Raw genomic sequence first — 26,447 nt, forward strand, 5'->3', positions numbered from 1 at the left:
CTAGTGGAAAGACCTACAATTGTTCTCTGAACAATTGGTTTTTAATTTCGTAGTGCATTTCTTTTAGAACATAAATGAAAATGAAAAAAATCCCACCTGCGCTTTCTCAAAGAAACTTTTACAGTGTGTTGTACTACTTTTGGGACAAATTATATCAAAATTATAGAAAACTTCATCGGCTCTAACTCAAAATATGCACAATTTTATGTTTAGGGCATCTTGAAATCTTTTGACAGCTTCCGAAGTGCTAATTTTCAACCTTTTTCAGCTGGACCAAATCACTACTTTCCTTTAAAATTCTGGACCCAAATATTTTTACAGTGTAAATTCACCCCCCTACTTGCAATTTGAGGCATTAAACATGGAGAAATAAATTTGGAAGGGGTATAAAAATTAATGGCAAGTAACCCACTGTCAACACTAGGGACTATATTTGTGAACAACGAAAATCAAGGGACGACAATTGTGGTCTCGGACCATTTAAAGAGTCCAATAATTTAGGAGGGTTCCCTCTACACTCATGTGCCCTTTCAATTTGACCTTATTTTCACCTGAAAGACTAAAGATTTATGGTCAACAGTAAATTGGCATTTAGTATGGCTAGATATACAGTTACTGTACTAATTGATCAAAAACTTTAAAATTTAATTTAATTATGAAATTGTATTTGAAAGAACTCCAGCCAGCTGCACCAAAAACTTTTTCAACTACTAGTCCGAAGACCAATATTCTGACATTTTTCTTATTGGGCCAAGCAAAGTTTTGCAAAAACTTACTAGTCTGAATGAAATTTTACTAGTCTGGGGCATCGGACTAGTGACAGACTATAACCGTGCAGACTGCCAGTGCTCTTTATTGTGATAAAAGGATATTATAATGAAAGTCATTTATCTGTTGAGTGAATCATTAGGGGGTAAAATTCTCATAGATACTTAGTTGCCAAACTTTCTTTTTAATATCACAAAATTAAAGTTGAAATTTAAATAGATAATAACAGATCAATAGTAAAATGATGTATTATAACTTTGAAAATCAAATTAAACAAATTATACATAGATTGAAATTGTATAAAACATCAATTATTGTAAGTGCTGTTGAAATATATTAAATTTATCTTTCCTTTGTTGGTTTGTAATTGTTAAAATTTCACATGGGAAGAAAACCCATTGTTATATAGTGTAAAATTTGAATTGTTAAAACATTAATGAAATTAGTAAGATATTATAAAGATGCCATCATTTATATTTAATAATGACTGAAACCTTTTATAGAAGAAATTTAATGATATCTTTTGTATGGAGAGAAATAATTCTGGCATATGATCTTGATAGTCACATGACGGACAAGAACATGTAATAGGGTTAAACTTTTCTTGTTAATATATGATTCCCTCTTTTAATTTCAACAAGTTAATATATGATTCCCTCTTTTAATTTCAACAAGTAGACCATGATCTTATTGTTACAAACAATAACTAATTTCCAGGATGTCTGTTATTTATATGTTTTGGAGTTGAGGAAGTTCGATCCTCATGTTTTTGAATATTTGTTAGATATTTGGAATCCTCTGGTTTTATCTATGTAGTGCCATTTAAAAAAATTGCCCATTAACCCCTACTTTTTTGTCCATTATTTGATTAAACATCAGTTTAAAATATCTTCTTTGAAAATCTTATAAAATCCTTGTTATTATTTCAATTGTTGTTGTAAGAAATAAGGTGTCAATGTTAAATATATGAAAAGTCTAGAGAGAATTATTTCCCGCCAAATTTTCAATAACTTATATCTCGAAAAAGAGAACACTGACCCATTTTTTTGTTGTTGCTATTTTTGTTACTTTTAAATAACTTTTTAAAAGCTTGTTATTTTGGAATAGTCTGTAGCGAACATTATTAAAGTGAGACATTCATTTTTAAGTGCCTCTGCATTTTGTACTACATGTGGGTTTAAAAAAAAATGCAACATTTTGGCTAATTCATGGCGGCTAGTTTTTATTGTTGGAAGAAGCTGGAGTGCCCGGAGAAAACCACCAACCTTTGATAGGAAAACTGACAATTAAGATTCAATGAGTCGAGAGCGGGGTTTGAACTCACAACCTCAGTGTTGACTGGCTAATGATTACAGTAGTAACTACATAGACCACTCAGCCACCAAGGCCCCCTGTAAGCAAGACACTGTCAAGCCAATGTATGATTCACTATATTATTTTCTTTCCCTTGCTTTCTATTATTTGAACCAAAAACTAGTTTAAGTCATTTGAATACTTACTCTGTAATTGTACAGCATTAGATATGATAAAGTGCATGCTAAAATCGGTGAACAAGTTAAAAAGTGACCTGAATTATATTTTAATGTGTTTTTTACAGTCTAATGCAAAATATTTAAATATTTCTTATATTAATTTTTCCTGTCTTTCATACAAATTTGTAATTTGATCCTGAAAATAGAAAGTAATTTAAACATCCAGCTGAGAGCTATTACAAATTGGACCATTTTTAAAGAAAAGTTGAAGTTGAAATCCTTTTATTTCTAAAGAAGACATTTGTTGTACATGCTCATTTAAATTTGATATTTGAAAATATAACTTTAGATTAAAACAAATATTTCATTTCGGTCATGGGGAGAAACTATATGTTTAGTTAAATTAGATATTAAAAATGATAATATAAGATTAAAAAAAAAGCATTTCAGTTCACTGTGGGTCTAAACTATTTGCCCCTTTAAATTTGATATTTAAACATGATAACTTTATATTAAAAAAAATATCTAATTATTTTTTTGCCATGGCCACATCATATTCATCATTCTGTTACAGTGTAATAAACCAAACATATATAGTTATATATATTTTGTTACACTGTTATTATAATGTTATATATATTTTGTTACATTGTTATTATAATGTTATATATCAAACACATTTCTATTTGGCTACAATGTTATAAACCAATCACATAGTTAATATTTTGTTACAAATATTATAAACAAAACATATATTAGTAATATTTTGTTACACAGGTTATAAACTAAACACATAGTAATATTTTGTTACAAATGTTATAAATTAAACACATAGTAATATTTTGTTACAAATGTTATAAATTAAACACATAGTAATATTTTGTTACAAATGTTATAAATTAAACACATAGTAATATTTTGTTACAAATGTTATAAATTAAACACATAGTAATATTTTGTTACACATGTTTTAAACAAGACAGTTTGATGTCAATTTGTTTAACACATGTTATAAACCAAACACATATTTATTTGTTTTACACATGTTATAAACCAAGCACATATTTATGTGTTTTACACATATTTTCGTACACATATTTATTTGTCTTACACATGATATTTTCTGTTATATTACAGAGGACAGTTTGAATATGAATTGGTGCTGAAAACTGACCTCTACACTAACAGACACACACAATGGTATTACTTCAGAGTATCAAACACAGTACCTGGTGTGGTGTACAAGTTTAGAATAGTCAATCTCCTCAAAAGAGATAGTTTATATAATTATGGTAGGTTTATTTACATTGAAGGTTGTGGTGTATAAGTTTAGAATAGTCAATCTCCTCAAAAGAGATAGTTTATATAATTATGGTAGGTTTATTTACATTGAAGGTTGTGGTGTATAAGTTTAGAATAGTCAATCTCCTCAAAAGAGATAGTTTATATAATTATGGTAGGTTTAAATACATTGAAGGTTGTGGTGTATAAGTTTAGAATAGTCAATCTCCTCAAAAGAGATAGTTTATATAATTATGGTAGGTTTATTTACATTTTAGGGTTAATGACAGATATAAATGTAACTAGCTGTCTAAACCATAGTACTAAAACAAGAATTCTGTCTGACTGTCACTAAACTATATTTCCTGTTAATATGGTGTTATAAGGTCCATTTCAGTCGTTCTTTCCACAAAAAAACTTTATTAAAACACTGAAACGATCTGGACCTAACTAAGTTATATTATTCTGTGGGGATCTAGTATAATGGATGTTTGGATGTGTTTAATTCCTAACATTAAAAAAGAGTGAAATGCATATAAAGAGATGATGGTAGCGCCGATGGTAGCATATATCAAGCTCTAAGATTTTTATGCTCCGTCTACGATAGTAGTAGGGGCATTATGTTTTCTGGTCTGTGCGTCCGTTCGTCCGTCTGTTCGTTCGTCTGTTCGTTCGTTTGTTCGTTCGTCCGTTCGTCCGTCTGTCCCATGTCAGGTTAAAGTTTTTGGTCGAGGTAGTTTATGATGAAGTTATAGTTGCATCCATTTGTAACTTTACATACATAGTCATTATAATAGGGAATTTCTAAAAAGTACTTCAAATTTAGGTTTTGGTCCTCATTTCATGGTTCATTGAACATGAAAATGAGATTGTGTGAAACAGCTCTTTGCCAGGTTAAAGTTTTTGGTCGAGGTAGTTTATGATGAAGTTATAGTTGCATCCATTTGTAACTTTACATACATAGTCATTATGATAGGGAATTTCTAAAAAGTACCTCAAATTTAGTTTTTATGCCCCACCTACGATAGTAGAGGGGCATTATGTTTTCTGGTCTGTGCGTCCGTTCGTCCGTCTGTTCGTTCGTCCGTCTGTTCGTTCGTTCGTTCGTTCGTTCGTCTGTTCGTTCGTCCGTCTGTCCCGCTTCAGGTTAAAGTTTTTGGTCAAGGTAGTTTTTGATGAAGTTGAAGTCCAATCAACTTGAAACTTAGTACACATGTTCCTTATGATATGATCTTTCTAATTTAAATGCCAAATTAGAGTTTTGACCCCAATTTTACGGTTCACTGATAGAAAATGATAGTGCAAATTTCAGGTTAAAGTTTTTGGCTTCAGGTTAAAGTTTTTGGTCAAGGTAGTTTTTGATGAAGTTGAAGTCCAATCAACTTGAAACTTAGTATACATGTGCCCTATGATATGATCTTTCTAATTTAAATGCCAAATTAGAGTTTTGACCCCAATTTTACGGTTCACTGAACATAGAAAATGATAGTGCAAATTTCAGGTTAAAGTTTTTGGTCAAGGTAGTTTTTGATGAAGTTGAAGTCCAATCAACTTGAAACTTAGTATACATGTGCCCTATGATATGATCTTTCTAATTTAAATGCCAAATTAGAGTTTTGACCCCAATTTTACGGTTCACTGAACATAGAAAATGATAGTGCAAATTTCAGGTTAAAGTTTTTGGCTTCAGGTTAAAGTTTTTGGTCAAGGTAGTTTTTGATGAAGTTGAAGTCCAATCAACTTGAAACTTAGTATACATGTGCCCTATGATATGATCTTTCTAATTTAAATGCCAAATTAGAGTTTTGACCCCAATTTTACAGTTCACTGAACATAGAAAATGATAGTGCAAATTTCAGGTTAAAGTTTTTGGTCAAGGTAGTTTTTGATAAAGTAGAAGTCCAATCAACTTGAAACTTAGTATACATGTTCCCTTTGATAAGATCATTCTAATTTTAATGCCAAATTAGAGAATTTTTTCCAATTTCACAGTCCTTTAAACATAGAAAATGATAGTGTGAGTGGGGCATCCGTGTACTGTGGACACATTCTTGTTTAAATTATTTTAAAATAGACCATCAAAAATGTTCAATCATGACCATACAATTGTTATCTTGACTTGCTCATGCATACAGTAGTCATATAAATGAAGGCTATACTCAGTAGAATTAGTTGCCATCTCACAATTTCGTCAGCTTTGACAATACTTTGTTTATGGTCATAATTTCTTCAGCTATAACAAACATTTTATTTTATATTGAGTTCAAATCTATAATATAAAGAACAATTTCATTGGAACTGACCAATGTCTAACCGAGTAAACATTAAAACCCTGTTTATACAAACAATATATGTACAAATATTCTTAAGGGATAAATATCAGCATGATCAAAGGACAAGCATGACATTAATTGATTTAATCCATTAACAAAGTAAATATTTATACAAAAAGATATTTGATATGGACTTTCAAATCTACGTATTAAGTTTTGTATAAATATTTAACGAACTTAATAAGTGTCAGTATCGTCATTAGGCTCGCTTCATTTACTCCTGGTAACACGATAATAATAAATATTTTGTTTTAAAGACAATCTGATTTATAGCTCTCTAGATTTTATCCATTCTAATTTTGTAAAAAAATTCTCAAATTAGAAACAGTTTAGTGTTACCACTAGTTTAACTGCACTTGTTTTCTACCTAACTAAAGTTATGAACCATTCTTTGTAATTTATTGTTGCACTTTGTTAAAGGTCACATGTAATCATGTCCATCTTCATTTATATAATTTGTGCTGTCTTCCAGTTATGAATTTTTGATAGGCATTGAACTTGTGCAACAAAACAATGTTCTGATAAAAAAAACTAAATTGGCAGGTGTGTTTGACTTCAATATTAATCTTAAAGGCATGAGATACAATTACAGTGAAGGAAATCATGTTGCTAATGTCAAATATAATTTGTCACAACGTCTCATTGTGGCATATCTGGAAAAGATGTAATTTTCATCAAAAATGGGATGTCACACTTTACACCAGAACATATATTATCAAAATTTAAAGAAAACTTACTAACAAAGGCCAGTGGCTCTCGACTACTTAACTGTTGATACCCTCAATAACTAACAATTTAGCATTTAGTCTATTTTGTTGATATTTATTTCAGGCATGCGTCCATTGCAATACTCAGAGAAAGAAGCCAAGTTACTTGGTCGAGGATGGATGAGAGCAGGTCATCATATAAGGTAGTTATCTCCCCTTATTGAACATAAGTTATCTCCCCTTATTGGACATTAGTTATCTCCCCTTATTGGACTTGTTGGTTTATATTGTTTATAAGCTTTTAATTCCAGTTTTACAAATTCTTGAGTGGAGGAAACAAATTTTGTTTTTGGTAAACTAACTCCTGAAAGTAGTGCATGTCAATGTGTCAATTCTACCTCCCATCTTTCAGCTCTATGTAGAGTTAAATCAAAAATTTATATAAGGGCATCATCATGTTCAGTGACTTTGAATTTATTAGCATATTTCAATGTTGAGCGTTTTGCTTAAGTCAGATTATTAGGAACATTATAATGCTAGTTATAGGAAAATAATATTGGTTCTATATAAAAAAAAGATTTAGAAGTTGTCGTATATGACTTCTAATGAGCAACGATTTGAATTTTGACAATAAACTGATGATAGATACCAGGACTAAATTGAGTATATACGGCAGACACGCGTTTCGTCTACAAAAGACTCATCAGTGACGCTCGAATCAAAATTCTTTTTTAAAAGGCCAAATAAAGTACGAAGTTGAAGAGCATTGAGAACCAAAAATCCTAAAAGTTTTGCCAAATACAGCTAAGGTAATCTATGCCTGAGGTAGAAAAGCCTTAGTATTTCAAAAATTTCAAAAATTTGTAAACAGTAAGTTTATAAATATAATCATATCAATGACAATTCATGTCAGCACAAAAAGTGCTAACTACTGGGCTTGTGATACCCTCGGGTAAATAAATCTCCACCAGCAGTGGCATCGACCAAGTGGTTGTAAATAAACTCACATACTGACAATACAGCACCCTCCACAAGACAAATATATGAAGGTGAACATAAAGGTGGTAAACTCTGATAATAAACAAAAGTCCTTTGATTTGCAATGTGAATAAATCATAGTCATTTTAACTTTTCTTTCAGTTACTCTCGTAATGTCATGCATTTACACTGCCCCTTACTGACACGAGGAATAGCATACTACATGTTGGAATGGCAAATGGTAAGTCAAATAAGCAGTAAAATACAATCAACAAATGTTACCACTAGATTATAGCACAAGTCTTAACAAAACATTTCACCACACTACTAACACATGTACTATAGAAGTGCTGCTATTGGTCAAGAACGATGTCGTCAGAGTAGGCGTGACTTCTATCTGTTGAAGATTACACAAACTATATCTTAATCTGCCAAGAGTGAAGATGAGACATGTTCATCCTTGGCTAGCTTGATGATGAGGATGATGTTTCTTAATTGTACCTTCACAATGAGAATAACCCATAATTATAGTTGGCTTTAAATAAACCAACATGAAAAATGTAAAATACAAATGAGGAAACTAACGGCCTAAATTATAACAAAAAAATTTATGAAAAACACACATGACAGACATGAACAATTGATAATTACCACTGATAAGTTGATAATTACTATATATTTTAAGGGTTTTCCACATGAAGATGATGCTTGCTACCTATTTTTTATTTAAATTGTATATTTTTCAGGATTTCCCACATGAAGAAGATGCTTGTTATCTGGCCCATTGTTATCCCTACACATTTACAGATTTAAAGGAGGATTTAGACTCCCTAATCAACGCACCAGACAGAAAGGAATGTATGAAGAGAGAAGTCTTGTGTGAAACACGAGCTGGAAATAGTTGTTTTCTTGTAACAGTCTCTAATTTTGGTATGTACAATTTATATGCTAATTTGACTGGAAGTAGATGTTTTTATTGGCATAGTTATGTGCCAATTTGGCTGGAAGTAGATGTTTTTATTGCCATAGTTATGTGCTAATTTGGCTGGAAGTAGATGTTTTTATTGCCATAGTTTCAAGAAGAAATAATTGTTAGTTTAGTTCAAGATATTTTGGTAACAAGTCATCTGGATCACAGTGTATTGTCTATCAGCTCATAGACATAATTTTGACATGTGGCTGTGACGTCAGGAACATTTTTTTTAATGTGGTGCATACTTTGAATGAACCTCTAAGTGGATAATTCAGTTAGCACCACATATTTTTCAGACAGGAAAAATATTACAGTCATTCCTTTAATAATTGTTGATTTCGTAATAGATTTAAAGGTAATTAATCATGATTGAATAATTTATAATTACATTTGGGTTGCTGTGACCTATATTTACTGTTTCTATATCTAGGTGCATCTAAGGAGGAACAACACAAGAAGAAGTTTGTTGTCATCACTGCCAGAGTTCATCCCGGGGAAACACAGGCGAGCTGGATGATGAAAGGACTCTTAGAGTACATAACCTCTAGTGACCCGGTCGCTAAGGTCAGTTGTCAACTACATTATTTTGATGCAAGATTTGATTTTAAACATATTTTATTCATAAAGATATAAAAAGGATTAAGCAACAGTCACATTCTATAAAAGCTCTCTCCATGTATGGTAACTCACTATTTTGAAGCAAGCAACTTTTTTTCTTGACAGTTTATAAATATCTCTAGTCTCTGTATGCAAGTGACAAAAATCTATTTACAGATTAATCTACCAGTAAACATGATTTTGTATAGATTCAGTAACATAAAATTCAGATATTTTTTGGGGGATGTTTTTATCATTGCAAAAGTGTGGGATAGGTTGCACAGAAATACTAATGCTTTAGATTTTAAACATATTTGTACTGTGCCTCTCTGTAATTTGCAACAATTATTATTGTGTCTGTTATTAAACAATTACAATAATATAAATTATGCACAAATTTCTAATTTTACAGTATAGCATATTCATATAGTATATAAACTTATCTGTCTTTTCTCCACAGGAACTTCGCAATAGGTTTATATTTAAAATTGTACCGATGTTAAATCCTGACGGTGTGATAGTGGGGAATTATAGGTGTTCATTGGCTGCTAGAGATTTAAATAGAAATTACAGACATCCACGTAAAGAAAGTTTCCCTACAGTATGGCATACAAAAACACTTATAGAAAAAATACTGGAAAGACACGAAGTAAGTAGGCTTTATACATCCACGTAAAGAAAGTTTCTCCACAGTATGGCATACAAAAACACTTATAGAAAAAATACTGGAAAGACACGAAGTAAGTAGGCTTTATACATCCACGTAAAGAAAGTTTCTCCACAGTATGGCATACAAAAACACTTATAGAAAAAATACTGGAAAGACACGAAGTAAGTAGGCTTTATACATCCACGTAAAGAAAGTTTTCCCACAGAATGGCATACAAAAACACTTATAGAAAAAATACTGGAAAGACACGAAGTAAGCTTGCTTTACATTTTTAAATGTGATTTCCAATTTAAGTGTAAGACACATTTTCTTTAATGTTAATATTTAATTTAGTGTATAGCATGAGTTTTTTTAAAGCTAATATTGAATTTGATATGTAGAGGGCATGTTATTAAATGTAATATTTGTTTTAGTGTTATACATATGTCTTAATGCAAATATTTAATATGATGTAAAGGGTACATATGTTCTCAAATGTAAATATTTAATTTAGTGTAGAGCACATGTCTTTTAAGTTAATTTAAATTTGATGTGTAGGGGGCATGTTTTCAGCAGGTAACACTGAGTATAGTGTGTCATGTAAATGTTTTTATAGTCTAAAAATCTTAAAACCAAAAACTTTTAAACTGAAACTAAACAAGCATGATTGAATTGGAGAAAACCCTACATATATAAGCTTTGAAAACAAGATATTATATATTCCAATTGTATTGCATCGCTTAAGACATTAACGTTCAGTGACAAATATTTCATATAGACAATATAAGAAATAAGTCATTCTTTGTTATTTGTTTCTTTTTATTGCAATCATTACCATAACGTTTCTCTACTTTCTCTACTTTCAGATTTTATTATATTGTGATTTACACGGACACAGTCGGAAACATAATGTGTTCATGTACGGCAATAATACCTCAGAGGAAGATGTCAATGGACTTGGTGCTGCTAAATCATTCCTTAATGAGAGATTATTTGGTTGGTTAATGTCCCAGAAGGTGGGTACATAGCGAAATGATGGATTGAAGCTGTTTTATAAATTCAAAATAGTGATAATGTCAAAAATTTAAGAGATGTTAAAATCTTAATCTCTATAAAAACAAACAAATATGTCAACGAAGAAAAACAAAAAGACATATAGACAAATTAAAGCACATGAGAAAAATGAAACACAAGAATACAAAAAAATATCGTCATAACATAAATGAAGGGAAGATAACTCAGATTATTTTAAATAGATATAAGAAGATGTGGTATGAGTGCCAATGAGACAACTATCCATCCAAGTCACAATTTGTAAAAGTAAACCATTATTGGTTAACATGGAGCCTTGACTCAGATCAAACAGCAAGCTTATAATAAAGTTGTTTTATGGCGGAGATGAAAATATTGAATAAAAACAATTAACAGATAGTAATAACACACTTTTATTCCATAAACATTACAACAACAAATAACACTGTTCCACATGTGACACTTGCCATGTTTCTTGTGATATGTTGGTAAATATTACTTCTGTTACACTGTCAAGACTTGACAATGTTGAAGGCCGTACATTGACCCATGATGGTTTACTTTTATGGATTGTTATTTGGATGGAGAGTTGTCTCATTGGCACTCATACCACATCTTCCTATATCTATTGACAACAGTAACTAATCCAGATGAAGTTTTCAAAGAAAATAGGTTGAAAGAATGCTTTTGTGACCTTCTGCTGTTGTCTGTTCTGGGGTCGGGTTGTTGTCTCTTTAAATCATTCCACATTTCCATTGTCAATTTTATTTTGTAAAAGTGATTTATTAGATAAAAGTTACAATGTTATTGTTGTTCTAAGAATCAATTTAGTCTTTATTACAGGCTCCTGACAAGTTTGCCTTCAAATCCTGTAAATTTAGTCTTTATTTCAGGCTCCTGACAAGTTTGCCTTCAAATCCTGTAAATTTAATCTTTATTTCAGTCTCCTGACAAGTTTGCCTTCAAATCCTGTAAATTTAATCTTTATTTCAGGCTCCTGACAAGTTTGCCTTCAAATCCTGTAAATTTAATCTTTATTTCAGGCTCCTGACAAGTTTGCCTTCAAATCCTGTAAATTTAATCTTTATTTCAGGCTCCTGACAAGTTTGCCTTCAAATCCTGTAAATTAAATTTAATCTTTATTTCAGGCTCCTGACAAGTTTGCCTTCAAATCCTATAAATTTAATCTTTATTTCAGGCTCCTGACAAGTTTGCCTTCAAATCCTGTAAATTTAATCTTTATTTCAGGCTCCTGACAAGTTTGCCTTCAAATCCTGTAAATTTAATCTTTATTTCAGGCTCCTGACAAGTTTGCCTTCAAATCCTGTAAATTTAATATAAAACGGTGCAAAGAATCCACTGGTCGAGTTGTAATGTGGAGGCAATTTAAAATACTCAATAGTTTTACATTAGAAGCTACGTTTAGTGGAACAATTATGAATAAGTAAGTCTGTTTTAACATTCAAATTTTATGATCCAGAGTAATATATTTAAAATGTAGGCTTGACAAAGACATTTTCATTAGTTTAATGTTGAAAAGAGAGGCAAAATATACCAGAGGGACATTTAAACTCACAACATAAACTGACAATAACATGGCTTAAAAAGAAAAAGACAAACAGATACACAGGCAAACTGTAGTACACAAGATAGAAAACTTAAGACTGAGCAGCACAAACCCCACCAAAAACTGGGGGTGGTGTCAGGTGTTCTGAAGTGGTTAGCTGATCCTGCCACACACGTGGCACCCGTTGTGTTAATAATGTTAGTACAAACCTGGTAATAAGTCTAATTCTGTAGGTCATATTCAGGAAGCTATGTATAATTAATGAACTATGAGCTTATACATATTCTTCATATTTCATTAAATTAGAATTGAATGTTATTCAAACAATAAATAACTTTAATATATATTATGGTCGGTTGTTTTCTCTTTTACACATTCCCATTTCCATTATCTATTTTATTCAGTCAACCTAAAATCTAGTATATTATGTACAATTTAAAATATGATTAATTCTCATTAAGGCTATCCTTGAGTGGCAAATAAAATATTGTTTTACTAAAATAATCTTCGATCAATTGGCCGTTTCAGAATCTAAAGCATCATGGGTAATTTCATTGTTCGTACCCCAAAATGAAAATAACGTCACGTCATTGGTTAAATTTTCATTGTTTATGACATTTTTAACCAATCAGGACGTTTTGGTGTACACTTGAAAATATTACCCAGGATGCATTAGATTCTGAAACGGTGAATTGTCTTACAAATGTATGATGATATTGTGTATAACTATGACACTTTCATGAGATTGAACTTTAATTTTAATTTAATTTCAGAAATGAATATCGCCATTTTAATGTGCATGATTTTCAAGAGATGGGAAAAGTCTTATCACAAACAGTGCTAGAATATCAGAGAACACAGGAAAATAATGCGTAAGTTCAGAGGTCACTTGGTTTCAATAGAAGATTAGCATAATTTACCAAATTTTTAGGAATCAAAAAAACAAACAATAGTAAGAATAACTACAGTTCACAAAACCAAAACTTTAGAAAGAGTAACATAAACCCAAACTAAAACTGGAGATAACCTTGGGCACTTTTCAAGGTTAAACAATTTCTATAGACTTTTGATTGTTGCATGTTTTATGGCATACCATAACACATTATGTTCTATGTCCACTATTTTGATGATTTAAATCATTTAACCAATGTAACCTACCTTTTCAAAATGAGTCAACATAAATAAATTTAAAATGAAACTGACTTCCTTTAAGCTTGTTGAATTAAAGTTTTCTAAAGTGCTAATTAACATCAAAGAATTGATAGAAGTGTATTTTGAATGTAAAAACATATTTAGAAAATGCTGGAACCTAATGCATTGTGAATCAGACTCTGAGGACAGTTACTGCTACTTTTTTATGAATCATTAGTCCATTAAAAGAACACTGTTATAACAGGCCAATGAGATATTAAACAATAGTACCATCAAGTGAGGTACTTTTTTATGAATCATTAGTCCATTAAAAGATAAGAACACTGTTATAACAGGCCAATGAGATATTAAACAATAGTACCATCAAGTGAAACAATAGCAGTAAGCACAGGGTCTTCAAGCTTTTGTGTAAAGTAGAAATTTGAACTCACCTGGCTGTAGTTAAGGTGTTGAAATAAGGAAGTTTATTTTTACAGTAAGAGAAAGCGGTAAGGAGATTTGAATCCAGTCACCTCTTTGAGTCGTACTCTAAATTAATATCAATCTGATTAAATTCCTGTGTCCATGCCTGGCTTACAATGATCTGACAACACCCCATTCTTACGTTTTATTTTCAATACTTTTCTACATCCTCTGGTTTTGTTCAAATGATACACTCTTTCCAATACTTTTCGTTCATTTTTTTTTTTTTTTTTTTTTTATACATAATAAGGCCGTTAGTTTTCTCGTTTGAATTGATTTACATTGTCTTATCAAGGCCTTTTATAGCTGACTATGCGGCATGGGCTTTGCTCATTGTTGAAGGCCGTACGGTGACCTATAATTGTTAATGTTTGTGTCATTTTGGTCTTTTGTGGATAGTTGTCTCATTGGCAATCATACCACATCTTCTTTTTTATATTGGCTGATGTAAATTACCAGAACAAAAAGTAGAATGGAGAGTTGTCAGATCATTGTAGGCAAAGTTTGGACACATAATTTGTATTTTAATCAGTTTGAATTAATGTGTACCTATCAGTATATTATACATGTATCCCTTGCACCATCTAAAATAATCTATTTTGTACTAACAAGGCTGTGATTGGTTACTTTTCACTCTACATTTCAGTTTGAAGTTTGAATCAATACACACTTACTGTTTGATTGACATATCTCCCTCACTTATGGAGGAGACTTTATATACAACATTGGAAAATACAAGTAAACTATTAAACCAATAAATTCTCTAATTCTTATCCACTAATCTCAGTTTTTTTATATATTGGTTAAAATTCAATAATGACATCAAATTTTCTTGCTGTCCTTTAAAATTCCCATCCTGATATCATGCAAAAAGATAACGATGCCATGTTGATCATGCCTAATGGAGTCAGGTATAGAGAACTTTTATTATTTCCCAGATATGGGAAAAGTTTGTCTGTATATAGCTTTCAACTAATTTAAAGAAACTGCTAGGTTCAACCATCATACCGTATTTTTTCACAATTGACAGTTGAAATTCGAAAATTGAATAAAGTGGAGACATATCATATCACACTCAATGCCATGGTAGAATCTAATACCTGCTAAATGTCACTATTTTCTGGGTATTTTCCCCATGGAAGCTCCCATTAGGACATCTTGAAAAAGCAGTTTTGTCCACATTTTGATACAACAAATTAATTTTACCATGGGTGTATCTTTTTTAAGTATGAAGAAGCAAATAAACAACATTAAAATAAATTTTGATGCCCCTTTAAAGGTTGTGTAGGACTAAAATGGAGAGCCATTTTACACATAAAACACACATGGGCATTTTGAAATGTTGGCAGGTATGGAACCTATATTCATACATTTTCTGGTTCAAGTGTTTTTCAAGTTTGTTTTATTTACTTTTAGTGTGTTGGCCTTTTGTCTTTTGTGTCTGTTGTCTGTGATGAATAAGTCAGGCTACAATTTATTCAGAAGAACTTTATATCCAATTATGAGTCATCTTTTGTGAACTACTTTTCTAATGATAATTTTTTACTAATTATTGTTTTAACAGGAAACAGTCAGAAATGGTGTTAGAACTAACGAGATATGTTACACAGCAAGTCATGGAACAACGAGGTTTGATGGAGCGACCTAAATTACCAAACTTTAAGTCAATGATGAGGGGAGACAAAAATGTTATTAATAATACAGGTGAGTAATAAAGAAATGTGATGCAGCAACCTAAATTACCACGGTTAATAATGAAGGCAGACTAAAATGTTCTAAACAATACAGGTAAGTAATAAATAGGTCATGCAGATGCAGCGACCTAAATTACCAAATTTTAGGTCAATGATGAAGGGAGACAAAAATGTTATAATTGTATTAATAATACAGGTACATGTAGTAATAATACAGGTGTGATTCATGGAAAGTATAAAAATGGTAAAAAACAGTGGCGGATCCAGAACTTTTCCTAAGGGGGGGCCCGCTGCCTGACCTAAGAGGGGGCCCGATCCAGTCATGTTTCAATGTTTCCCTATATAATCAACCAAATTTTGCCAACGAATGGGGGGGGGGGGGGGGGGGGCCTCGATCCGCCTATGAAAAAAAAATGGTAATACTTACAAGTCACAAAAGTACAAGGATATAGGAACATGATACAATATTAAACTTAAAGTCATGAATAAATGGAGAGATAAACAGAAATGTTATTGTCAATATAGAAATGTAAAAGGTTGTCACACTGAGACTACTTTGTTTGTTGCCCTTTAATAACCTAGTATTGCTATTGAGTGTAGCCAAAGGAGACTACTTCAGCAATATAAACACTTAAAGCACTGGTTCTATAATGGTTAGTCAAGGGGAGACAACTCATGAACCACAATTAAAAAACACCAAGCAGCTTTCTATATTTTCCTATAAATACTACAACAATAAAATACACTAAGTAGCTTTCTATATTCCCCTATAGACACTACAACAATAAAACACACTACGTAGCTTTCTATACTCCCCTATAAATACTACAACAATAAAACACACTACGTAGCTTTCTATACTCCCCTATAAATACTACAACAATAAAACACACTACGTAGCTTTCTATATTCCCCTATAGACACTACAATAATAAAACACACTACGTAGCTTTCTATACTCCCCTATAAATACTACAACAATAAAACACACTACGTAGCTTTCTATACTCCCCTATAAATACTACAACAATAAAACACACTACGTAGCTTTCTATACTCCCCTATAAATACTACAACAATAAAACACACTATGTAGCTTTCTATACTCCCCTATAGACACTACAATAATAAAACACACTACGTAGCTTTCTATACTCCCCTATAGACACTACAACAATAAAACACACTACGTAGCTTTCTATACTCCCCTATAGACACTACAACAATAAAACACACTACGTAGCTTTCTATACTCCCCTATAGACACTACAACAATAAAACACACTACGTAGCTTTCTATATTCCCCTATAGACACTACAACAATAAAACACACTACGTAGCTTTCTATATTCCCCTATAGACACTACAACAATAAAACACACTACGTAGCTTTCCATACTCCCCTATAGACACTACAACAATAAAACACACTACGTAGCTTTCTATATTCCCCTATAGACACTACAACAATAAAACACACTACGTAGCTTTCTATACTCCCCTATAAATACTACAACAATAAAACACACTACGTAGCTTTCTATATTCCCCTATAGACACTACAACAATAAAACACACTACGTAGCTTTCTATACTCCCCTATAAATACTACAACAATAAAACACACTACGTAGCTTTCTATACTCCCCTATAAATACTACAACAATAAAACACACTACGTAGCTTTCTATACTCCCCTATAAATACTACAACAATAAAACACACTACGTAGCTTTCTATATTCCCCTATAGACACTACAACAATAAAACACACTACGTAGCTTTCTATACTCCCCTATAAATACTACAACAATAAAACACACTACGTAGCTTTCCATACTCCCCTATAGACACTACAACAATAAAACACACTACGTAGCTTTCTATATTCCCCTATAGATACTACAACAATAAAATACAATAGTAGCTTTCTATGTTCCCCTATAGACACTACAACAATAAAACACACTACGTAGCTTTCTATACTCCCCTATAGACACTACAACAATAAAACACACTACGTAGCTTTCTATATTCCCCTATAGACACTACAACAATAAAACACACTACATAGCTTTCTATACTCCCCTATAGACACTACAACAATAAAACACACTACGTAGCTTTCTATACTCCCCTATAGACACTACAACAATAAAACACACTACGTAGCTTTCTATATTCCCCTATAGACACTACAACAATAAAACACACTACGTAGCTTTCTATATTCCCCTATAAATACTACAACAATAAAACACACTACGTAGCTTTCTATACTCCCCTATAAATACTACAACAATAAAACACACTACGTAGCTTTCTATATTCCCCTATAGACACTACAACAATAAAACACACTACGTAGCTTTCTATACTCCCCTATAAATACTACAACAATAAAACACACTACGTAGCTTTCTATATTCCCCTATAGACACTACAACAATAAAACACACTACGTAGCTTTCTATACTCCCCTATAAATACTACAACAATAAAACACACTACGTAGCTTTCCATACTCCCCTATAGACACTACAACAATAAAACACACTACGTAGCTTTCTATATTCCCCTATAGATACTACAACAATAAAACACACTACGTAGCTTTCTATACTCCCCTATAGACACTACAACAATAAAACACACTACGTAGCTTTCTATACTCCCCTATAAATACTACAACAATAAAACACACTACGTAGCTTTCTATATTCCCCTATAGACACTACAACAATAAAACACACTACGTAGCTTTCTATATTCCCCTATAGACACTACAACAATAAAACACACTACGTAGCTTTCTATATTCCCCTATAGACACTACAACAATAAAACACACTACGTAGCTTTCTATATTCCCCTATAGACACTACAACAATAAAACACACTACGTAGCTTTCTATACTCCCCTATAAATACTACAACAATAAAACACACTACGTAGCTTTCTATATTCCCCTATAGACACTACAACAATAAAACACACTACGTAGCTTTCTATATTCCCCTATAGACACTACAACAATAAAACACACTACGTAGCTTTCTATACTCCCCTATAAATACTACAACAATAAAACACACTACGTAGCTTTCTATATTCCCCTATAGACACTACAACAATAAAACACACTACGTAGCTTTCTATATTCCCCTATAGACACTACAACAATAAAACACACTACGTAGCTTTCTATACTCCCCTATAAATACTACAACAATAAAACACACTACGTAGCTTTCCATACTCCCCTATAGACACTACAACAATAAAACACACTACGTAGCTTTCTATATTCCCCTATAGATACTACAACAATAAAACACACTAAGTAGCTTGCTATATTCCCCTATAGACACTACAATAATAAAACACACTACGTAGCTTTCTATACTCCCCTATAAATACTACAACAATAAAACACACTACGTAGCTTTCTATACTCCCCTATAAATACTACAACAATAAAACACACTACGTAGCTTTCTATATTCCCCTATAGACACTACAACAATAAAACACACTACGTAGCTTTCTATATTCCCCTATAGACACTACAACAATAAAACACACTAAGTAGCTTTCTATACTCCCCTATAGACACTACAACAATAAAACACACTACGTAGCTTTCTATATTCCCCTATAGACACTACAACAATAAAACACACTAAGTAGCTTTCTATACTCCCCTATAAATACTACAACAATAAAACACACTACGTAGCTTTCTATATTCCCCTATAGACACTACAACAATAAAACACACTACGTAGCTTTCTATATTCCCCTATAGACACTACAACAATAAAACACACTACGTAGCTTTCTATACTCCCCTATAGACACTACAACAATAAAACACACTACGTAGCTTTCTATACTCCCCTATAGACACTACAACAATAAAACACACTAAGTAGCTTGCTATATTCCCCTATAAATACTACAACAATAAAACACACTACGTAGCTTTCTATACTCCCCTATAGACACTACAACAATAAAACACACTACGTAGCTTTCTATACTCCCCTATAGACACTACAACAATAAAACACACTAAGTAGCTTTCTATATTCCCCTATAGACACTACAACAATAAAACACACTACGTAGCTTTCTATATTCCCCTATAGACACTACAACAATAAAACACACTACGTAGCTTTCTATATTCCCCTATAGACACTACAACAATAAAACACACTACGTAGCTTTCTATATTCCCCTATAGACACTACAACAATAAAACACACTAAGTAGCTTGCTATATTCCCCTATAGACACTACAACAATAAAACACACTAAAAAGCATTTTTTTTATTTCCCTATGGATACGTGTTATTAGTCTTGTTATGGGAAGATAACTATAAGAAAAAGAAAAAGTGGTATGATTGCCCTAAGACAACTCTCCATCAGAGACCCAAAGACATATAAGCTAGCAAAGATAGGTCACTGTCCAGCCTTCATTTATGAGCAAAACCTATATAACATAAAGTAAGCCCGCATTCAAGGGCCTTAAAATGATGAATGTAAAACAATTCAAACAAACACTAAGACTGATATATTTTTTTCCTTATAGAAAACGGTAACGATTCTAGTCAAGAGAAGACAACTCCTGAACCTCATGTCAGTACTCCAGTTTTTAAAGAAGCGGTACTGACTGTCATGGATCACGAGAACAGTACATTTGTTATGGAGGATAAACGAGGGAAACGGTCAAAGAAGAGCGAGAAAGCTCAGTCTAATCTGAGTCGGAAGGATGTAGATAATCTGCTAGAAAATGCTTCACTGAAAACAATGGATGGATGTCTGAAAATCCTGGCTCAGTTAAATGTACGAGAGGTCATGCAGGAATCAGAGTGAGTATAATCCTGGCTCAGTAACTGTTGAATGTGTGAAGGTCATACAGGTCTAAGAGTTTGTATTATGTCTAAACTTTTCCTCATATCTAAGCTATGCAAAAAGTTTGACTGTGTAATGGAAGGTAGAATGCACACAATCACAATTGTAATGCAATAATTTTGTATCAGTGGTTCTTTCTGTCTATTTCCTGATAATCATTATGTTTTCTATCTGTTCACATACAAAAATGAAAAACATTATGTAAGCTATCTATTTACAGTAAAAAATAATAACCATTATCTTTGCTATATGTTCATTGTAAAAAATTGATAACAACTATGTTTTCTATTCGTTTACAATAAAAAATGATAAATATTATGTTTTCTATCAAAAATGAAAACCATAATATTTGCTATCTGTTTACAGTAAAAAATAAACCATTATGCATTTTATCTATTAACAGTTCTAGTGACAGTGACAGTGAATCTGAACCAGAAATGAAGATTATTGAATCAAAATCAAAGAAAAAGAAACGGAAGTCTCGTAAGCAGAGAGATAGAGAGCAGGCAGATAGAAAAAATGGCTCTGGTTCATCTGATAAAAAACAGGAAGAAGTTCGTTCTAAGTCTCTTACGGTATGATTTTTGTTTTTAGATACCTGTACGTAATGGCGTGTTTTATAACTGAACCTAGTGTCGTGGATTATTGTAGTTTTAAATTATGCATGAAATCTGATGTAGTTTTGCTATACTGTAAATCAATTAATTTTTGCTAGCATTTTATTTTCATGGCTTTGGCGAGTAAAAATATGACCCCAATAAATTGGCACATGCATGTGACAATTGATTATTTAATATTTTTTAATATTTAATTCATTGAAAACAAATAAATTGAGTGTATTTACTGTCTTCTGATTGGTTAAAAGTATTACTTTTATTTTCAGTGTTATCAATTTATATGGCGACACGCCCACTCTGACTTGTATTCAAACACCAACATGTGTGTACGTTGTTATTGTTAATTTAAATAAAATAAAAAGTTCTTTGAGCCTTATTTTTGATAGAAAGTTATTTATAATGAATGGCTATTATTTATTTTGAATTTATAGAACCATAAAATTAATTCTTGACTCTTTACATTGAATAATCTGCAAAGCCAATTATGTAAAATGTTAAGAGTCAAAAATTAATTTTATGGTTCTATAGATTCAAAATAAATAATCGACATTTATTAAATATTTGAAAATCACGAAATCCAATCTCTGGGAAGTGGGTTAGAAAGGGCTAAATGTGATAGTATCTGTGAAGATGTCATAACTTTTGTCTCTGGGAAGTGGGTTAGAAAGGGCTAAATGTGATAGTATCTGTGAAGATGTCATAACTTTTGTCTCTGGGAAGTGGGTTAGAAAGGGCTAAATGTGATAGTATCTGTGAAGATGTCATAACTTTTGTCTCTGGGAAGTGGGTTAGAAAGGGCTAAATGGGATAGTATTTGTGAAGATGTCATAACTTTTGTTTCTGGGACGTGGGTTAGAAAGGGCTAAATGTGATAGTATCTGTGAAGATGTCATAACTTTATCTCTGGGAAGTGGGTTAGAAAGGGCTAAATGGGATAGTATCTGTGAAGATGTCATAACTTTATCTCTGGGAAGTGGGTTAGAAAGGGCTAAATGTGATAGTATCTGTGAAGATGTCATAACTTTATCTCTGGGAAGTGGGTTAGAAAGGGCTAAATGGGATAGTATCTGTGAAGATGTCATAACTTTATCTCTGGGAAGTGGGTTAGAAAGGGCTAAATGTGATAGTATCTGTGAAGATGTCATAACTTTATCTCTGGGAAGTGGGTTAGAAAGGGCTAAATGGGATAGTATCTGTGAAGATGTCATAACTTTTGTCTCTGGGAAGTGGGTTAGAAAGGGCTAAATGGGATAGTATCTGTGAAGATGTCATAACTTTTGTGATAAATTAACCTTGTATTGATCTATTAGTTGATTTGCCGTATTGTAATAATTTGACCTTGAATGACCTTAACCAAACAAAATTGCTGGGATATATTGCTAGTTGATTCACAGTAGTATACTTCTGTAATAAAATGACCTTCAGTAAATAAAATGACCTTCAGCAAATAAAATGACCTTCAGCAAATAAAATGACCTTCAGCAAAATAAATTGCTAGGAAATATTAGTTGGTTTACAGTGTAATAGATACCTTTGTATTATTTTGACTTATGACCTTCTTGCTATTTGATGTTATCAGGAGTTGACACCAATATTCCCAGCAGAACAGGTAGTTAAATTCATACTTATAATGACATGCTGGTCAGACAATCTTAGGTCAACATTCAAATCAGGTTTCTTGAACATAACTTGACCATTAAAGCTGAAATTTTCTTTGAGAATATTCATTTTCTTCATTTTCTTATTTTGACATTTTGGAATGATAGCAAAAATAGATGGAAAACACTTTTTTGCATTCTACCTTTAAAACATGTCAGGAAGAAATAAATAGTAAAAAAATTACAAAGAATGATTTACTGACTTTCAAATGAGTATAGTATATCATATTTTTAGTATAACCTTGAGTATTATAACACATTTGAAGTATGACCTTGAGTAATACCCTATTTTTAGTTTGACCTTGAGCAATTTATCATATTTTTAGTATGACCTTAGATTGGATTGATCCTATGACATGTCTTAGTTATTAACTGAGGAGGTGGGATTATTATCTTTCAAAACTAAAATCATGGAAAATTTACTAAATTATCTCCCCATTATTAATAACAAAGAAACTTTCTTACTTCTATTATCTGATTAAATACTGACTTGAAAATCCACATCTTGTACTCTGTAATACTGTCATCTTATTATCAGTATATATTGATATTAAAATTTCTTATAGGATATATTCTTATATAATATACTTATTATTAGATAACATTCATGATTATGAGCTGTTTTGGCTAAAAAGAAGGGACATAACTCTTAGTTTGCCTAATGAGATTGCCAGTTGTTTGGCTGAAATTCAGTGTTTCTATCTAAATATACTGATTACCACAATGCAGAAAAGTGTTTAGAAAGTGATGTAAAGTTCTTTGTGTTTAGATCAGCTATGATAAGTTCTCCTTGCTTCAAATTTACATATGGAATTTTCCTTATATATCTAATCTATTCTCATATCAACTTCTAAGTAAATCTTATGTATAGATCTATATTATTATTTGTATAATTTGTTTACATATAAGTGACTCCAATCAAATACCTGAGTGGAACCAGGTTAAGAATAAAAACAATCAGTTTTCCTTTAATAATAGTGCATGCATATATATATATATATTTATACTAGTTATCCTAAGCTAAAGTTTTATTACATAATTAATAAAATTCCTCTTTTCATAGCACAGTAGTTATTTCCCTTGGAGAGAACACTAATTATCTCCCTTGAGTGATGACTGGTTGAACTAATAAGTAGCTTATTTTAAATCATGGACATGAAAAGTTTATTTTGACATTAAATGTAAATGAATTTTCTTGATCCCTATTACTAAAATAATTATCTACAATGTTGTAAAGATCAGTCTTTTCAGTCCATTATATTTATTCAAAGGGAAATAACTCAATTATGAAAGGAGAAATGAAATGTTTTCTGCATGTGTAACATATTAACAATGTAATTGCACACAGTTTGTGCTTCATTATTTGAATTTTTCTTGATAAACATCCTTTCAAAATAATAAAAAAATAGATTTGGAAAAAAAAAGATTCAGATGCTGATTATAAACATGAAAAGTTGTGCAATTACAGGTTTTATTATCTTTCTGCTTATTAATGTATTTTTCTGTCTTTTTTTATTTTACTTTGAACCTTCAACTTGCATGATGTTCTGGATTTTGACCTTTGACCTTTTAACATCAGGCCTTACCTAATATACCTGCCTGTTCCGAGTTGAGTGACAGAGATAAAGGAGATAAATCTCTATCAAAGCAGGTAAGAGTTATCTCCACTTCATTTTGTAACTTGGGGTTGTGGCAAAGACTTGCAGATGGTTTGTTTATTTCATTCGTCATGTTTTTATTACTGTTAATTCAGAAATTATTGCGATGATTTTATTAATGTGAAAAATGCGACAGGGTTATATTTTTATAACCGCAATAATTTAAACTTGCATTTTGAAATTTTTTATATGCTTTAAAAACAGAACTTTTCTGAATATCGCAAAAATAAAACCGCATTTTAGTCTAAAATGACAAAATCGCAATAATAAATGCAAGCAATAATTTCTGAATTTACAGTAGTAAATCTTTGAATAACTGTAAAATATTTGGTTACTTTAAAAACAATTGTAAATTTTTACATGATAAAGAGTTTGCACTGCAAGTAAAGCCCCTCCAATATTTTGAAGTATTATATTATCATTTTTCTACATTATGAACATATTAACCTTTTCACATTGCTATGTTTATTGCTAACAATTGATAATCTTGAACATTATACATTATGACATATATTTCCATTGCTATATGTACAGTGGTAACCTGATAATCCTGAACATTATATTTTGGAATGCTTTCTTGCAATCAATGTCTGTTGTATACATTTAATAATTTGAGTGTTTTTTCTTTCTCCTACATGTTTTGTTTAACTTTTAAACTTCTGTTTAATCTTTGATTTTACACTGGAGGCTATAGCTGGCACCCCTAATTTTATTAACCTTGTTTGATCTTTGAACTATATTTAGCTTGTACACATGAATTGTTGTGTGTAGTTAAATATGTGTTATATTTGACCTTTGAACTATATGTAGTCTGATTAAGTGTTGTGTATTTTCATGCTGCACGTGTGCAGAAAGCACCGATGGTAAAATCTTGTAGTTCTGGTGTTCTAGACGTAGCTGTAAAATATAATAAAAGCAATACATTGCCAAGATTTATAAGTACTGTCCCTTCAGTGAGACAAAGTAAACAAGCCAAACTGTCAAAACTTGACAAAGGTCTAAAATACAGTCCTTGTTTGGAAGTTGTGAAACCAAAACCATTTTTGGCCAAAAAATCATTTGTTTATAACCAAAATTCACTTGTAAAATTTGGAAATGAAAGTAAATTTAGTGGGCCTTTATCAACTGGACCTGTATCAAGTGGACCCCTTGTGCTGCTGTCTCGAGACCAATTAATGAAGATTTCTGTTTCTGAAAGAAATAACAAAAATGAGAAACCAAATGTTGAGGACAGTCAAATCAATAGTTTATCTAAAATGTGGAACATGAAATCAGAAAGAACTCAGATCTATTCACCAACAACATTCATACACTGTAAAGAAGGATCTGAGGTTACTCAGGAATGGAAAGTTCACAAGGAGAAATCTTTAAAGGGAGATAAATCAAATGAAGGAGTGATTGATGTGAAACCAAAGACATTTACATTAGATTTAAATGTTAACAACACCTTTACACAAATTAAACGTAATAAAACATGGTTACAAACTGGGAACCAGTTCAATAGATTACATCCAAGAGAAAGTAACTCTAGTCTTCTTGCTCATACAAAAAAGACAGATGTTGAGAAAGGTGTTGGGAATTTTAAATTTGTGAACTTGGACAGATGATTAACAATGACATACGTGTACATTGAAGTGTGCTATAAAATCACACTATTTTTCGTTATAGAATTTATAGAATAGCGTTTTAAAGAATTAGATGAACTTAAGCATTTGCAATTAAAATTTTAGCTGTAAACATATCATTATGTGTGTATGTGTTATTTCATTACTTATATTGCTTGTTTGTATGTCAATGATTCACTATTACTGAATTTACATTAATTCATAACATAAAATCACTACATACACTTGACAAAATAAGCTTTAATTGCTGTTCTTCATCTTAAAAGTCAGTGAGTGCTTCAACAAGTAAAAACAGTTTACAC

General features: G+C 31.5%; 1 protein-coding gene across 5 annotated transcripts in view; it reads left to right on the forward strand.

The window, feature by feature from the left end:
• The window catches only part of LOC143053849 (uncharacterized), a 147,975-nt gene that overhangs the window by 93,942 nt on the left and 27,586 nt on the right, over window positions 1-26,447 (forward strand). For 2 of the 5 annotated variants that reach the window (XM_076226635.1, XM_076226632.1), the window contains exons 8-21: window positions 3,378-3,532; window positions 6,686-6,764; window positions 7,702-7,780; window positions 8,286-8,469; window positions 8,943-9,076; window positions 9,570-9,758; window positions 10,625-10,774; window positions 12,089-12,234; window positions 13,131-13,229; window positions 15,536-15,675; window positions 20,265-20,544; window positions 20,991-21,162; window positions 22,784-22,813; window positions 24,442-24,513. In XM_076226635.1, coding sequence (XP_076082750.1) covers window positions 3,378-3,532; window positions 6,686-6,764; window positions 7,702-7,780; window positions 8,286-8,469; window positions 8,943-9,076; window positions 9,570-9,758; window positions 10,625-10,774; window positions 12,089-12,234; window positions 13,131-13,229; window positions 15,536-15,675; window positions 20,265-20,544; window positions 20,991-21,162; window positions 22,784-22,813; window positions 24,442-24,513 — 1,909 coding nt within the window. Of the gene's footprint in view, window positions 1-3,377; window positions 3,533-6,685; window positions 6,765-7,701; window positions 7,781-8,285; window positions 8,470-8,942; window positions 9,077-9,569; window positions 9,759-10,624; window positions 10,775-12,088; window positions 12,235-13,130; window positions 13,230-13,985; window positions 13,998-15,535; window positions 15,676-20,264; window positions 20,545-20,990; window positions 21,163-22,783; window positions 22,814-24,441; window positions 24,514-26,447 lie in introns of all 5 variants that reach the window. The other 3 variants (XM_076226633.1, XM_076226636.1, XM_076226634.1) reach the window with 2 other exon arrangements.

The sequence above is a fragment of the Mytilus galloprovincialis genome, chromosome 12 (genome assembly GCF_965363235.1).
Source record: "Mytilus galloprovincialis chromosome 12, xbMytGall1.hap1.1, whole genome shotgun sequence".
NCBI classification, from domain to species: domain Eukaryota; kingdom Metazoa; phylum Mollusca; class Bivalvia; order Mytilida; family Mytilidae; genus Mytilus; species Mytilus galloprovincialis.